Below are 15,571 nucleotides of genomic sequence, written 5' to 3'. Positions count from 1 at the left end.
AAATATATATTTATTGTATTTTAATAGCAAAAAATAAATAACTTTAATCATTCCTTTTTAAAGAAGTATCATTTTATTGTTGCCTTCTTTCAAAGTTAGTTCCCTAAACTTTCAGTAGATGGCAGTAGCATTCTACTTCCACAGGTCACATTATTGATAGCTAGTAGTATTGTTTTCCAAGTAAGTGTGTATGTTCTGAGATTTCTGAGATATGTCTTCTGATCTTCCTATTTTATCTAAATAAATATATTTGAATAATATTTTCATATTTCAAGCTAGGAGTATATTCAGAGATGATGAATAACCGATACTGTACATACCTATACCTTGTATTCAAGAGCTGGGTACACTATGGTTCTAGTTATTCAATTGAAATAAAAGAGCTTTAAATGTTACAATATACTTGGCCACATGTCATTTTATAACTATATAACTATTCAGTTTCCATTCTCTTTGTTATCCTTGAATTTTGAACATTTTGGGGCTTTCTGACCAGTTGAAATGCATGTCACAAAATTTATTTTCTTTTTAGAATAGAAACCTATGTATGGATGTAGCAATAATTATTGGGATTTTTAAAATCTATGCTCTCCATAGTTTATGTCGATCTTACAGTTTTTCACGGAATAGACAATAAAACAGTAAAATCCAGATGTTAAATAATAATAATGGATATTATTGCTTGACTGCTCCCTATCTGCCAGACACTGCTAAGTGAATTGTCTCATTCTTTTTCTTCGCAAATCTATATAAGTATTTTAATTATTTTTATTTTACAGTTATGGAAATTAAGGTATAGAGAGGTTAAGTAACTTGCCCCAAATTACACATATATTCTAATTCCAGAACCTACACTCTACCTATATACTGTTATTACTGCCCAGAAGTGCAAAGCAGATGGGCCTTTTTTCTTTTCCTATTTCCTTCACTCAGTGGGCAACGAAGTGAAAATGGAATGTTTTTTCTAATCTAATGAGAGCTCTTGGTTAGTCATTTCCTGTGTGGTATGTGTTCTTAATTCTAAGGGCATAAAGAACTAGGGAACGGAATAGAGAGGAAAAAAATAATACTTCTTTTTGACATGTGTCTAAAATGGGAATATCCAGTTCTTAAGACCTTGAGCATGGGACTAATTAACTATCAAATAGCAAACCTAGTGTGTTTTATTTTATATTTTAACCATAATATGTGAGAGCAACTGATGCTGTTGTTTAAATGAATACTGGGCTAGATAACCTCTCCAAGGTGTTCTCCATTTCCATAATTCTAAGAATTCTGTCATTCAGAACTCTGAAAAAGACTCCATCCAGCCCACTTAGTAACTTCAGAATAATTTTTAATGCTAGCTGCAGTATTATTTATTAACAAATATAAATGACTTAAAAATACTGCTATGACCTTGTCGATCATTCACTAAGAGCACTTGGCTAGTAATGTGTGGTCTAATTTTTAGTTGCCTTTGATTAGAGGATGATTTCAGAAAGCATAATGCAGTGTCTGCAGTGAAAAGCAAAGACCAAATCTGTTTAGTAACGCTCAACCCAATGGCAAGAATATGTAAATATTTAATCTTTTTATCCTCAGAGAGTAAATTATGTACTCTTGGAGACATTATTCTCTCAGACCTCTGGACTTCACTGAATGCACTGATGCAAGAATTCTAAATCATTCCATTCTGGTTTGAAGTTTTACTTCAGCTTCTAGAAGTTTCCAGCATTTACAAAGGAACGACTCTTGTATGAGAGAATCAGGCTTAGATATCTTTACTCTTTCATATTGTAAAGACAGTGCATAAATTCCCAAATGTGGCATCATGTAGGCAAAAAAATATCTTGAGACTTGTTGGATCCACCCTTATTTTCCAAATAAAGTGTCATACATAGTGTCATTGAACTAAACTAGGAGTAGGCTTAGAAACCATCTTCAGGGATTTTCATGGAATACTCATCTGTTTTCGATATATAGATTATTTGCCTATTTTTTTCTTTTTTTTGTTCCATCTTTATATTGTCTAAGAGTAAACTTCAATGTGTGGGTTGGGAGTGGGAAACTTTGTGCTGATTAAAGGGTAGATATTTGACCTAATTAAATATATGATGAATAGAAATGGAGATAGAAAAAATTAAGGGAAACAATAAGCGGGGAAGAAAGTCTTGATGTGACCCAGCATGTTCAGAATTAGAGGCCAGAATACAGAGATGGAAGGAGTGGGGTGCCAACCTTCTCATTGCTTAGTTTTGGAATCATTCGATGCCAGTTACATTCTCTGTTTCTAGAACAGGGTGAAATAAAACCAGGGGAAAGACAGTCAGTTGGAGTTTTCATCAGCACAGTAGTTATGTTGATATACCTGTAAGGAATCTGCCCCTCAGAGCTTTACTCCACCTGATACACCCTGGTCTTGCTTGGTCCTGGGTCTTTTTACACTCCCATTCTACTCTTTTCCAGAAATGGTAAGTATCAAAACTGTCCCAACCAACAATGACAGTGAAAGAATCAGTTTTATAACTTGAGAATTGCTGTAGCCAGCATTAAAAGCAGACCATGTATCTTCTGAGAATGTGTCCCACCACCCTCCTTTGAGAACACAGCTGTGGCTTTGGACTTGGTAGTACCTAGGCGGGATGTGTTTAATTTCTAGTTTGAATTTCACTGCACCACCTTTGCCTGTAACTTTCCATGTATATGCTTTCTATTAGCCACAGTGAAGTTCTTACTCATTTCACAGCAGAATGATCAGAACTGTTTCTATCTGAATTTTCACAAAGAAGATAGGCCAGCTGACCATATCTGGGCCTTGGACCTAAGAAATCAACTAGAATGGAGTATACTTTTGGAGCTACCCAAAGTGGGAACCCAGTATTTCAAGTTCAAGCCAATTTCCTGAGGGAGGCTCAAGAGTCAGTGCCAAAGAGAACAGATATAAACTCCAAGTTCAGAGTGTGAGAGCCTAGAGTCAGGAATGAAATAAAGCTTGATTGAAGCAAGGACAGTCAGGAACAATTGAGAATGGTCTAAATAGAATGATTTCCAAAAATGCTAATGGGTTGTCCATGGCCAGCAGGAGGAGGTAGGTACATAGCTATATTAACATTGATAATCCCAGACCATTCAGTCCAAGCTAGAGACTGCTAAACAAGCTATTGAGAGGTACAGGAGGTGTATTCATCCATTTTCATACTGCTATGAAGAAATACCTGAGACTGGGTAATTTATTTAAAAAAAAAAAAGAGGTTTAATGGACTCACAGTTCCACATGGCTGGGGAGGCCTCATAATCATGGCGGAAGGTGAAGGAGGAACAACAGCACATCTTACATGGTAGCAGGCAAAACAGCATGTGCAGGGGAACCGCTCTTTATAAAACCATCAGATCTCATGAGACTTACTCACTATCACAAGAACATCATGGGACAAACCCACCCCCATGATTCCATTATCTCCCACCACGTCCCTCCCACAACACGTGGGGATTATGGGAGCTACAATTCAAGATAAGATTTGGGTAGGGACAGAGCCAAACCATATCAGAAGGGATAATGTGAAGGGATGAAAGAGGATGAGGGTACTGGATTTTGATCTCTTTAGTACTCTGATTTTATTCTATTGCTTTCTACAGATCTAGATTAAATACTGTGCAATATTAAATAATACCTTATATTTTGATGTGTTTATGAACATATATAGAAACCCCTTGTCCCTCCAGATGTTAGAAGCAGAGTAGCAAAATCTGTATACTTAATTTCATTAATAAAGAAAAAAATCTTCAAGGATTTAATCTCTGGAGGAAAATACAATAGGTGTTTTCAACGGCTGTACCTAAATAACTGTACCACAAGATGGTGCTCACACATTAAAGTCATCCTGTTTTTCAAGAAGTTTGCCTCATCTAAATTTTACAATCTGAAACGAGACATTGTTTATGTTTTAAACTATTTTTGCATCTTTTAGTACAAATTTCCTTAGCACTGAAATATAGTGAGTTTTAAATTTAAGCTGATTTGGTAACAAATGCCATTTTTATGGAGGAAAAAACCAACAATTCCACTTTTGTTTGCCCTAAAGATCTTTTATTGTATAATTTCTGATATGTTAAGTGGGTTGAAGTTTATATTTCTACCATGCTCACTTTTTTCTTTTATTTCCTTTAAATTCAAGACAGTGCAACATAAATTAGCAGAATTAAAAACACATATATGTGTAACCCGAGCATTTGTGGACAACTGTCTCCAGCTGCATGAAGCGAAACGTTTGGACTCCGCCACTGCTTGCATGGCGAAATACTGGTATGCATGCTACAGTAATTAGAGTGCGGTGTGTGCTCAGACTGATATGGAATTCTGCCAATTTTAAGCTCAGCCTCGAGGGTCTTAAAGGAAGAAATCTGTGAAATGAAAAATAAAAGTGAGACTCCACTTTAAAAAAAATGCTAAAAAGTTCCATTAAGCATATGTATAATGTGCTAAAAATGTTTCAAGTTGGTATTTAATTTTTTTATCCTAATAGGCAAGCAAAGTTAGTATTTAATTCTTAACTTGCTATTGAAAATAAAATATTAAGAGTGGGAAAATGAAGAGTAATATTGATAGGATGACTGATTCATTCATTCAAGTAATAGTTTAATTTCAAATTATCTGAAGAGTGGCAGTATAGTGAGGCTGAAAGGGAACAGTAAAACTTAGGAGTCTTGAGATAGAGTCCCAATTCTTTTATTAAATAACTATAATTAAACTTAATTCCATCCAGGAAAATGTTTTTGTTATCTGTGAAATGACTAAGTTGGACAGGATTTTTCTATTTAAGGTGTTTTCCAATTGTAAGAAAAAATTCAGGAAGAACTGGCTGTCCAATCAAAGTTTCACAGGCTCTATTAAGTGAAAGGAGAATAAAAATCCTATTAAGTTTAGAAAGACTTCGATTTGAATTAAAGATTATTAGCAATGGTGTTAAAGATGAGTTGAATGAAAAAACATCCCTGTATGTCAGACTTTTGTATATTTTAAGATTTTAGAATATACAGTCTAAATCAGATTCTGGAAGTAGATTTGGTTTCCTCTTTTTAAAAACAAACATTCTCCCATATCATTAGCCCAAGAGTAACCTAGAATAAATTCCTGTCATTATTCATTAACTTGTGTTCAGTTCAATCACAGGTAGAACAGGGGAAATATTTTGTGCTTTATGTAATGATCCCATAATAACAAAATTGCCAGGTTGAAAAATAATGTGGAATTACTTTTCAGAAACTTGCACTTTTGAGGAGACTTTTTATATTTACATTTACAAGAAGTTCTTTGACTAGTGGCAAAAAGTGTTAAAAAATGTACATATTTTTGGAAAAAGAGAAGTTTGGATAGCCATTGACCTTGTTATTTGAAAACCTCAGGTTTATACACATGCTCATATTTCACATTGAAACACAGGAGGCAACTAGTTATAGCCCAGTAAATATTTCACTAAAATACTTGCCAAATATAAAAAATTATCGAATTCCAAATATTGTCCCCAAAGTCTTGTCTATTAATAATTATATTGTTAATATATTGCTTAGAAATATCCTCACCTGTCGTATGGTTTGAGTTTTAAATTATTTTAAATAAAAAGAAGTATCTACCCTTATTTTTGCTTTATGCTTCCCACTATTGAAAAATAAGTAGTGGGGTGCTGTAGCTTGCCACTGTAGTAACTCCTACTTGAGAAGCTGAGGTGAGAGGATCCTTTGAGCCCTGGAGTTCAAGACTGTAATGAGCTATGATTGTGCCACTGTATCCCAACCTAGGCCATAGAGTGGGTGAGACTCCATCACTAAAACAAACTCACAAACAAAAAGAAAGAAAGAAAGAAAGAAAAGAAAAATAAGTAGAAAAGAATTTTGAACTAACGTATTTTTATGTTAAGGTGAATAAAATCTCTATCATGAATTTTAATGATAGAATTGTGATATTATCAGAAAAGAATTTTTCTCAAGCACTGCATATTTATGTATACAAACATTATATATAATACTAATACACACACTTCAGGAATAATAATCTCTATATAATTTTCTAATGTTTCCTATATGATAGCATATACTTTGTTAGTCTGCCCTCTTAGGTTTTCACTTTTATCTTCAATTTATTTCTGAAAAGTCAGAACCCTAAAAAATTGCTTTTTTTTACTGAAATTCAGAATCGTGATCTTCAAGTAGAAAGTGACATCATTGGAGAAAAAATGCATATTACAAGGGCAAAAAGAACTAGGTGGCTGAGTAATTTAGATCATATAGAGAATCCAAATAAATTAGAACATATTCAAGTCTTTACTGCATGTTTTTCTAGCCTCAAATAGCCAAAATCTAATCATCTGAGTTTTCTACCTTTTGTTTCTAGCCTAACAAAAACCTAGCAAGAAATATAATTGATGAAAAAGGTACTCTTATATGAAAATTCTCTTGAAATATATTTCATATGTAATTTTTATCTTCTTTGCTTAGCTAATATGCCGTTCTAATCGCTTAATAAATGTGCACATTTAAACAATTGTAAATAATTAGTTTTCTGGTTTTGAAGCACCTCATGAAAATCCATTTCAAACATTTCTTTTCTGCCTTTTATTTTGGTCATTTAGGGCATCTGAGTTACAAAATAGTGTAGCTTACGACTGTGTACAGCTCCATGGAGGTTGGGGATACATGTGGGAGTACCCAATTGCAAAGTAAGTATAGTTTTCTGATACACTCTTCTTTATGATGTGAAGAAAAAGGAAAATTTCTTTACTTTGTACATCAAATTTAGAGGGAAAGGAGGTGTGCAATCTTTTGAATTTTTCAGCTGAATACAGACAAAATGTATTCAAGCAAATGGAAACAGCTTTTTTTAATCAACTCCCTACTAGGATTTTATTTTTCTTAAATAAAGTAAAGAGACCAATAAACAAAAGCTTGATCCTTGGCTTTATTTGAATCCTTATGTAGAAGGACAAATAGTATTTTCAAAAATTTTTTAATTTTTTAATTTTTTATTTTATTTTATTTTGAGACAGTCTCGCTCTGTCACCCAGGTTGGAGTACAGTGGCATGATCTGGGTTCACTGCAACCTCCGCCTTCCAGGTTCAAATAATTCTTGTGCCTCAGTCTCCAGAGTAGCTGGAATTAACAGGTGCGTGCCATGACACCTGGCTAATTTTTTTGTATTTTTAGTAGAGGTGTGGTTTTGCCATGTTGGCCAGGCTGGTCTCAAACCCCTGGCCTCAACTGATCTGCCTGCCTTGGCCTCCCAAAGTGCTGGGATTACAGGTGTGAGCCACTGCGTCCGGCCAAATACTACTTTTTTTTTTAAAACCAAAAAAAAAAAAAAGCAATACAGAAAAATTAACTGGCATATGAAAAGGATCTAAGTTGTCACATATCTTAAATATCTGATTATTTGTTTTGTTCTAAAAAAATTAAAAATCTTTATTCTTTCTAAATAGATTTATTTCCTTCAAATTGAAAGAAATCAAATATTTTTATCATATATGAATATTCTTATCAGTTTGAAGCAGTACTAATTTGTAAATACGCAGTGTCGCCATTCATATTTCTTCCTCAATCTCCAGAATTTCCTTTTCTCCTAACATAGTCTTTTGCCTCAGAAGTCTCCCCATAGCTTTTTTCCTCATCACCCTAGAAAATATATTTTTCTTATTATTTAGCAATGATTTTGGTTTAGAAAATTTTCCCAAGGAAATTTTTTATTTATACAGAAAAGTTCAGTTTGTTCTGAATCTGAGAGTAAGAATGCTATAGGCTTCTAAAAATGTTTTAAGATTATCTTAATATAAAGTATCTAAAGGGAAAAATTATGAAACCTACATTCAAACTGGCAGCCTAATGATTTCAAATTTATCTTTTTGGTAAGTATAATTGGAAACATTTAATATGCTTATAGTCCTTAGAAAAAATATTTTACTAAAATTACATTAAGAACAGAAGCTATGTAGTGGCTCAATGTTTATGTGGTTTAGTTCACATTTAAGAAAGGCCTATTAGGTGGGGAGAAGGCAATCATCTAAATGGCTTAAGATTAGAGTGTGGCATAAGCCTTGGTCTCTGTTTTCTCGGAGTCAACTCCTTCAAGTTGGTACCAAGCAAACATTGTAGATTGATGGCTTATTTGAAATCTCTGGTTTCAGTTTGAGAGACTTATATTCCTTTTAAGAAACAATAATCACCTTTCTTGTCCAGTTTGTTAGTTCAAAGATTGTATCAATTTTTAAACTAGACTGCTATTTCTCTTCCCATATATCGCCTAATATCAAAAAAGCCACTTAGGCCAGGTGCGGTGGCTCACTCCTGTAATCCCAGCACTTTGGGATGCCAAAGCGGGTGGATCACCTGAGGTCAAGAGTTCAAGACCAGCCTGGGCAAAATGGCGAAACACCATTTCTACTAAAAATACAAAAAAATTAGCTAGGCGTGGTTGCAGGTGCCTGTAGTCCCAGCTACTCCAGAGGCACGAGAATCGCTTTAACCCGAGAGGCGGAGGTTGCAGTGAGTCGAGATTGCGCCACTGCACTCCAGCCTGGGCGACAGAGTGAGACTGTCTCAAAAAAACAAACAACAACAACAACAAAAAAAAAATAACAAAAAAAGCCACATAGACACATTGGCAATATGTGGATGTAATGTATAGACTTTGATTTGATAAAAAAAAAAATCTTCTAATTGTGTTTCTTATATCCCCCAGACCAAACTACATTAGTTTATATATATGTTGCTGAGGGTTGGTTTCATAGATAAGAGGTGCTTTCTCTGCTTATTTTGTTTTTTTGTTTTTGTCTTCTTTAATAACTGGTCTTCAGCATGTGGGTTTATTTAATAAGTCTTACTCATTAGGCTCGAGCCTGTGAGGAGTGAGATTTAAGCCGTGTCATTTTAAGATTTCTCTGCCATGCTGGGAAGAGCTGCCTTAGATGTAGAACTTCGTTGCAGTGTGGTTAAACATTTCTGCTGCTGCCTTTCACTGTTAATTTTAGTTGATGACTAAATTTAATTAGTAACATATAAAAGGTCTACTAATCTCTGCTTTATCTACTCCATTGGAACTTCTTTAATGTAAAAAGAAGCCTAGCCCATTTACAAATATATATATATATCTAAACGCATTGGGACTGCTGAAGTAGGCTTACAGTAGGTAAGTGCTCAAAATGCAGGTGCTAGATTTTGTAGAGAATAGCAAAATCCGTTCAGAAAAAAATGTTTGAAAACATAAATATCTCAAGCTTTTAAAGCTTTCAGCAGAAAGTTCTGAGATTGTAAATTTCCTTTGTAACACAGTAAATCATATCAGTAAATATTTACCGAGTGTCCATTTCTTTGTAAGGAACCCTGATGAATATGGAGAAGAATAAGTCCAAAAATAGTATGTTCCTAGAGAGCTGGCACATTTAATTTGTCTTAAAAATCAAATTTAAACAAAACAAAACACCAAGATTATACTTCAGAAAAAAAAAAAAGAAAAGCCTTTGAGTGTGTCTACCAGGAAAGTCCAAAGTTCAATAACTAGCTCTAAGTGCTTTGGCCAATGAAAGTGTTGCAATATACAAAAAAGATATTTGAAAAAGAGGCAGAATACCTACATCCTCATTCCAGTCTGCCAATGATGTGTTGTTAGTGACCATTAAATAGCAACCATTAATTAGGAAATATATTAACTTCTCTCTACTTTATTTCCTTTACCAGGAAAACAGTATTAACATTTATCCCTCCCCAATCCCAAAGCTGAGAGGATAAAATGAGATGAGAAAAGATAAAAACAACTGTACAGTGGTATGGTTGTTATCATGACTATCAAAAGTGAACTTATGATATTTGGGTTTTTTTTTTTCTTTGGTGTGGGTATGGCAATGGACTCAGCCACTTAGTATTTTAACTCCACACATTGCTGAAGTGACTATTAACCATTTCCAAAAAAAAAGTTACTTGTTAACTTTCTGGGAAATAATATTTGCTAAAGCATTTGTTTATATTCCTGATAGTGATAGTGGTTGTGGGAATGCTAGAAAATATGTATCTTTTTTCTTTTGTTTTCTATAAAACCAGTGGATTTCAACTTTTTAGGAAACATTAAAGATAAAAAGAAACTAAGACATCCTGTGCATTTCCTAATCTAAAACAGACTTTTTAAGAGTGTTATCATATATGCTGAATTTTACAAAATTAAATCAGATGAAACATACTTATTATTTTTATTTTGAATTTGTAGTCTCTTTAATCAAATTAATACAAAGCTATACAGATTATTAACATCTTAATAGTTTTTTTACTATTATTCCAATTTAGGATGAATGCCATATTGAAAAAATAAGTAATTTATGAAGGACTTTTATTGTTTGTACTTCACTAATTGAATAGTTTATGAGTTACCTGGTAAGACAAAATTTACAGTTTCTAATATATTTTATTTATTCATTCATCTTCTGATTTATCCAGAGCTTATGTGGATGCCAGAGTTCAGCCAATCTATGGTGGTACAAATGAAATAATGAAGGAGCTGATTGCAAGAGAGATTGTCTTTGACAAGTAGACATCTGCCCACATCCTGGAATCCTATCCTATTACAGCTAATCTCATTTTAAATCTGCTCAAGATAAAATGTAACTTGGAAAGCGAGGAAACACTAAACATGTTTTTACCTGCTCTCTCTATAGAGAAGGAAATAAAATATAAATATAAGATTAACACAGTGGAAGGATAAATCTTTGAAGCCAAAATTCTAGTTTTCCAATATAAGGTTTAACTTACAGTTTTTTATGTAGCCAAAGGTAAACGGTTTTCTGAATCTTGCCTAGGTGTTTCATTTATCTCTAAAATTCTAAAAAGCATAAATCATTCAAATCTTCAAACCAAGGCAGAAATAATTTTATGTCGTTATAGTATAAAAACATTAATAAGATAGCACATTGACTTTTAAAGGGAAAAGTAAATATAACTTAGAATGTAAACTCATTTTGGCTACCAATTGCTCCAAATTCCCTAGAACAGTGGTTTTTACCACTGTACTCCAACCCCGTTTTTAAGCAATGGAACTCTTTCTTCAAACAAAAGCTTATGCAGAACATCTCTGTGAAACGCTGCTGAGTGAGAACTGCTTTCATTGAAGCTGGAAGCCATCATACCTTACTGCCTTGAGACCCCTAGGACTCAGCTAAGTATTTGCCTAACCCTGACCAGGGAATGCCTTGGTTCTGTCAATTGCTGACATCTGAGAACACAGAATAATCCATCATTTTTAATTTCAAGATATTGGTACATTTTATAGGTATCAAAGCAATGGCTTTTCTTTTGCAACAGTTAATGTATTTATTAACTTAATGATTACTTTATGTCTTCTATAAACCAGGCTGTTAATACAATGATGACAAACAAAACTGGCAAGATCACTAAAAAATAAGTGAATAAACAAATAAGTAGTAAAATAAGGTAAGAAGTAAATATGTAAAAGAGATAATTTCAAGCATAAGTGCAATGTAAATAATAAAGTAAGCATTTAAAATTCAAAAGTGAGGAAATGACATTTGATTTAAGACTTAAAATTAATTACAAAAAATAAACCATTAATTTAAAGTAGCTTTAACATGGAAACAGATGTATTCTTACTCAACTTAGAACACAAACATTTTATTTGGTATTGTTGATATTAAACATTGTTTTTTAATACAACCATTACAACTGGAGAGAGGAGAGGGAAGAAAAAATATTTTGATACCAGTCTTTTTACAATTTTTTTTTGTACTTTATTTTTTAAGATGGAGTCTCGCTCTGTCATCCAAGCTGGAGTGCAATGGCATGATCTCTGCTCACAGCAACCTCCGCCTCCCAGGTTCAAGCAATTCTCCTGTCTCAGCCTCCTGAGTAGCTGGGATTACAGGCACGCACCACCACACCTGGCTAATTTTTGTATTTTTAGTAGAGATGGGGTTTCGCCATGTTGGTCAGGCTGGTCTCGAACTCTTGGCCTCGTGTTCTGCCCACCTCGGCCTCCCAAAGTGCTGTGATTACAGGTGTGAGCCACTGCACCTGGCCTTTTTATTATACTTTAAGCTCTGGGATATATGTGCGGAACATGCAGGTTTGTTACATAGGTATACACATGCCATGGTGGTTTGCTGCACCCATCAACCCGTCATCTACATTGGGTATTTCTCCTAATGCTATCCCTCCCCTACCCCCCTACCCTTCACAGGCCCTGGTGTGTGATGTTCCCCTCCCTGTATCCATGTGTTCTCATTTTTCAACTCTCGCTTATGAATGAGAACATGCAGTGTTTGGTTTTCTGTTCCTGTGTTAGTTTGCTGAGAATGATGGTTTCCAGCCTCATCCATATCCCTGCAAAGGACATGAATGCATCCTTTCTATGGCTGCATAGTATTCCATGGTGTATATGTGCCACATTTTCTTTATCCAGTCTATCATTAATGGGCATTTGTGTTGGTTCCAAGTCTTTGCTATTGTGAACAGTGCTGCAATAAACATACGTGTGCATGTGTCTTTATAGTAGAGTGATTTATAACCCTTTGGGTATATACCCAGTAATGAGATTGCTGGGTCAAATGGTATTTCTGGTTCTAGATCCTTGAGGAATCGCCACACTGTCTTCCACAATGGTTGAACTAATTTACACCCCCAGCAACAGTGTAAAAGCGTTCCTATTTCTCAACATCTTCTCCAGCATGTTGTTTTCTGACGTTTTAATGATTGGCATTCTAACTGGCGTGAGATGGTATCTTATTGTGGTTTAGATTTGCATTTCTCTAATGACCAGTGATGATGAGCTTTTTTTCATATGTTTGTTGGCCGCATAAATGTCTTTTGAGAAGTGTCTGTTCATCTCCTTCACCCACTTTTTGTTGGAGTTGTTTTTTATCTTCTAAATTTGTTTAAATTCCTTGTACACTCTGGATATTAGCCCTTCATCAGATGGATAGATTGCAAAAATATTCTCCCATTCTGTTGGTTGCCTGTTCACGCTGATGATAGTTTCTTTTGATGTGCAGAAGCTCTTTAGCTTAATTAGATCCCATTTGTCAATTTTGGCTTTGTTGCAGTTGCTTTTGGTGTTTTAGTCATGAAGTCTTGGCCCATGCCTATGTCCTGAATGGTATTGCCTAGGTCGTCTTCTAGGGTTTTTATGGTTTTTAGATCTTACATTTACATCTTTAATCCATCTTGAGTTAATTTTTGTGTAAATCGTAAGGAAGGGGTGCGGTTTCAATTTTCTGCATATGGCTAGCCAGTTTTCCCAACACTATTAAATAGGGAATCATTTCCCCATTGCTTGTTTTTGTCAGGTTTGTCAAAGATCATATGGTTGTAGATGTGTGGCGTAATTTCTGAGGCCTCTGTTCTGTTCCATTGGTCTATATATCTGTTTTGGTACCAGTACCATGCTGTTTTGGTTACTGTAGCCTTGTAGTATAGTTTGAATTCAGGTAGCATGATGCCTCCAGCTTTGCTCTTTTAGCTTAAGATTTAATTGGCTATATTGTCTCTTTTGTGGTTCCATATGAAATTTAAACTAGTTTTTTCTAATTCTGTGAAGAAAGTCAATGGTAGCTTAATGGGGATAGCATTGAATCTATAAATTACTTTGGGCATTATGGCCATTTTCACGATATTGAGTCTTCCTATCCATGAGCATGGAATGTTTTTCCATTTGTTTGTGTCCTCTCTGATTTCCTTGAGCAGCGGTTTGTAGTTTTCCTTGAAGAGGTCCTTCACATCCCTTGTGAGTTGGACTCCTAAGTATTTTATTCTCTTTGTAGCATTTGTGAACGGGAGTTTATTCATGATTTGGCTGTTTGTCTATTATTGGTGTATAAGAATGCTTGTAGTTTTTGCACATTGATTTTGTATCCTCAGACTTTGCTGAAGTTACTTATCAGCTTAAGGAGATTTTTTGGCTGAGATGATGGGGTTTTCTAAATATACAACCATGTCATCTGCAGAGACAATTTGACTTCCTCTCTTCCTATTTGAATACCTTTATTTCTTTCTCTTGCCTGACTGCCCAGGCCAGAACTTCCAATACTATGTGGAATAGGAGTGGTGAGAGAGGGCATCCTTATCTTGTGCCAGTTTTCAAAGGGAGTGCTTCCAGTTTTTGCCCATTCAGTATGATATTGGCTGTGGGTTTGTCATAAATAGCTCTTATTATTTTGAGATACATTCCATCAATACCTAGTTTATTGAGAGTTTTTACCATGAAGTGGTGCTGATTTTTATCGGAGGCCTTTTCTGCATCTATTGAGATAATCATGTGGTTTTTGTCATTGGTTCTGTTTATGTGATGGATTAAGTGTATTCATTTCTGTATGTTGAACCAGCCTTGCATTCCAGGGATGAAGCCAACTTGATCGTGGTGGATAAGCTTTTCGATGTGCTGCTGGATATGCTTTGCCAGTATTTTATTGAGGATTTTTACATCGATTTTCATCAGGGATATTGGCCTGAATTGTGTGTGTGTGTGTGTGTGTGTGTGTGTGTGTGTCTGCCAGGTTTTGGTATCAGGATGATGCTGGCCTCATGAAATGAGTTAGGGAGGATTCCCTTTTTTTATTGTTTGGAATAGTTTCAGAAGGAATGGTACCAGCTCCTCTTTGTACCTGCAACAGAAGATGGCTATGAATCTGTGTGGTCCTGGGCTTTTTTTGGTTGGTAGGCTATTAATTCCTGCCTCAATTTCAGAGCCTGTTATTGGTCTGTTCAGGGATTGGACCTCTTCCTTGTTTAGTCTTGGGAGGGTGTATTTGTCCAGGAATTTATCCATTTCTTCTAGATTTTCTAGTTTATTTGCATAGAGGTGTTTATAGTATTCTCTGGTGGTAGTTTGTATTTTTGTGGAATCAGTAGTGATATCCACTTTATCAGTTTTTTATTGTGTCTATTTGATTCTTCTCTCATTTCTTCATTAGACTGGCTATCAGTCTATCTATTTTGTTAATCTTTTCAAAAAAACAGCCTCTGGATTCATTGATTTTTTTGAAGGCTTTTTCATGTTTCTAACTCCTTCAGTTCTGCTCTGATCTTAGATATTTCTTGTCTTCTGCTAGCTTTCAAATTTGTTTGTTCTTGCTGTTCTAGTTATTTTAATTGTGATGTTAGGGTGCTGATTTTAGATCTTTCCTGCTTTCTCCTGTGGGCATTTAGTGCTATTAATTTCCCTCTAAAAACTGCTTTAGCTGAGTCCCAGAGATTCTGGTACATTGTCTCTTTGTTCTCATTCATTTCAAAGAACTTCTTGATTTCTGCCTTAATTTCATTATTTAGCCAGTAGATATTCAGGAGCAGGTGGTGTTCAGTTTCCATGTAGTTGTGCAGTTTTGAGTGAGTTTCTTAATGCTGAGTTCTAATTTGATTGTACTGTGGTCTGAGAGACTGTTTGTTGCGGTTTCTGTTCTTTTGCATTTGCTGACGAGTGCTTTACTTCCAATTATGTGGTCAATTTTAGAATAAGTGCAATGTGGTGCTGAGAAGAATGTATATTCTGTTGATTTGGGGTGGAGAGTTCTGTAGATGTCTATTAGGCTCTCTTGGTCCAGAGCTGAGTTC

At 34.9% G+C, this 15,571-nt stretch overlaps 1 protein-coding gene across 1 annotated transcript in view; it reads left to right on the top strand.

Moving 5' to 3' along the window:
* The window catches only part of ACADL (acyl-CoA dehydrogenase long chain), a 36,769-nt gene extending 25,962 nt beyond the window's left edge, over positions 1-10,807 (top strand). Inside the window, exons 9-11 of the mRNA XM_004033143.5 lie at positions 4,158-4,285; positions 6,609-6,695; positions 10,454-10,807. Of these exons, the coding sequence (XP_004033191.3) occupies positions 4,158-4,285; positions 6,609-6,695; positions 10,454-10,547 (309 nt within the window). The 3' untranslated portion in view covers positions 10,548-10,807. The remainder of the gene's footprint in view (positions 1-4,157; positions 4,286-6,608; positions 6,696-10,453) is intronic.
* The last annotated feature ends 4,764 nt before the right edge of the window (positions 10,808-15,571 follow it).

Source organism: Gorilla gorilla, chromosome 11 (assembly GCF_029281585.2).
Source record: "Gorilla gorilla gorilla isolate KB3781 chromosome 11, NHGRI_mGorGor1-v2.1_pri, whole genome shotgun sequence".
NCBI classification, from domain to species: domain Eukaryota; kingdom Metazoa; phylum Chordata; class Mammalia; order Primates; family Hominidae; genus Gorilla; species Gorilla gorilla.
This window is presented reverse-complemented; position numbering and strand designations above follow the sequence as displayed.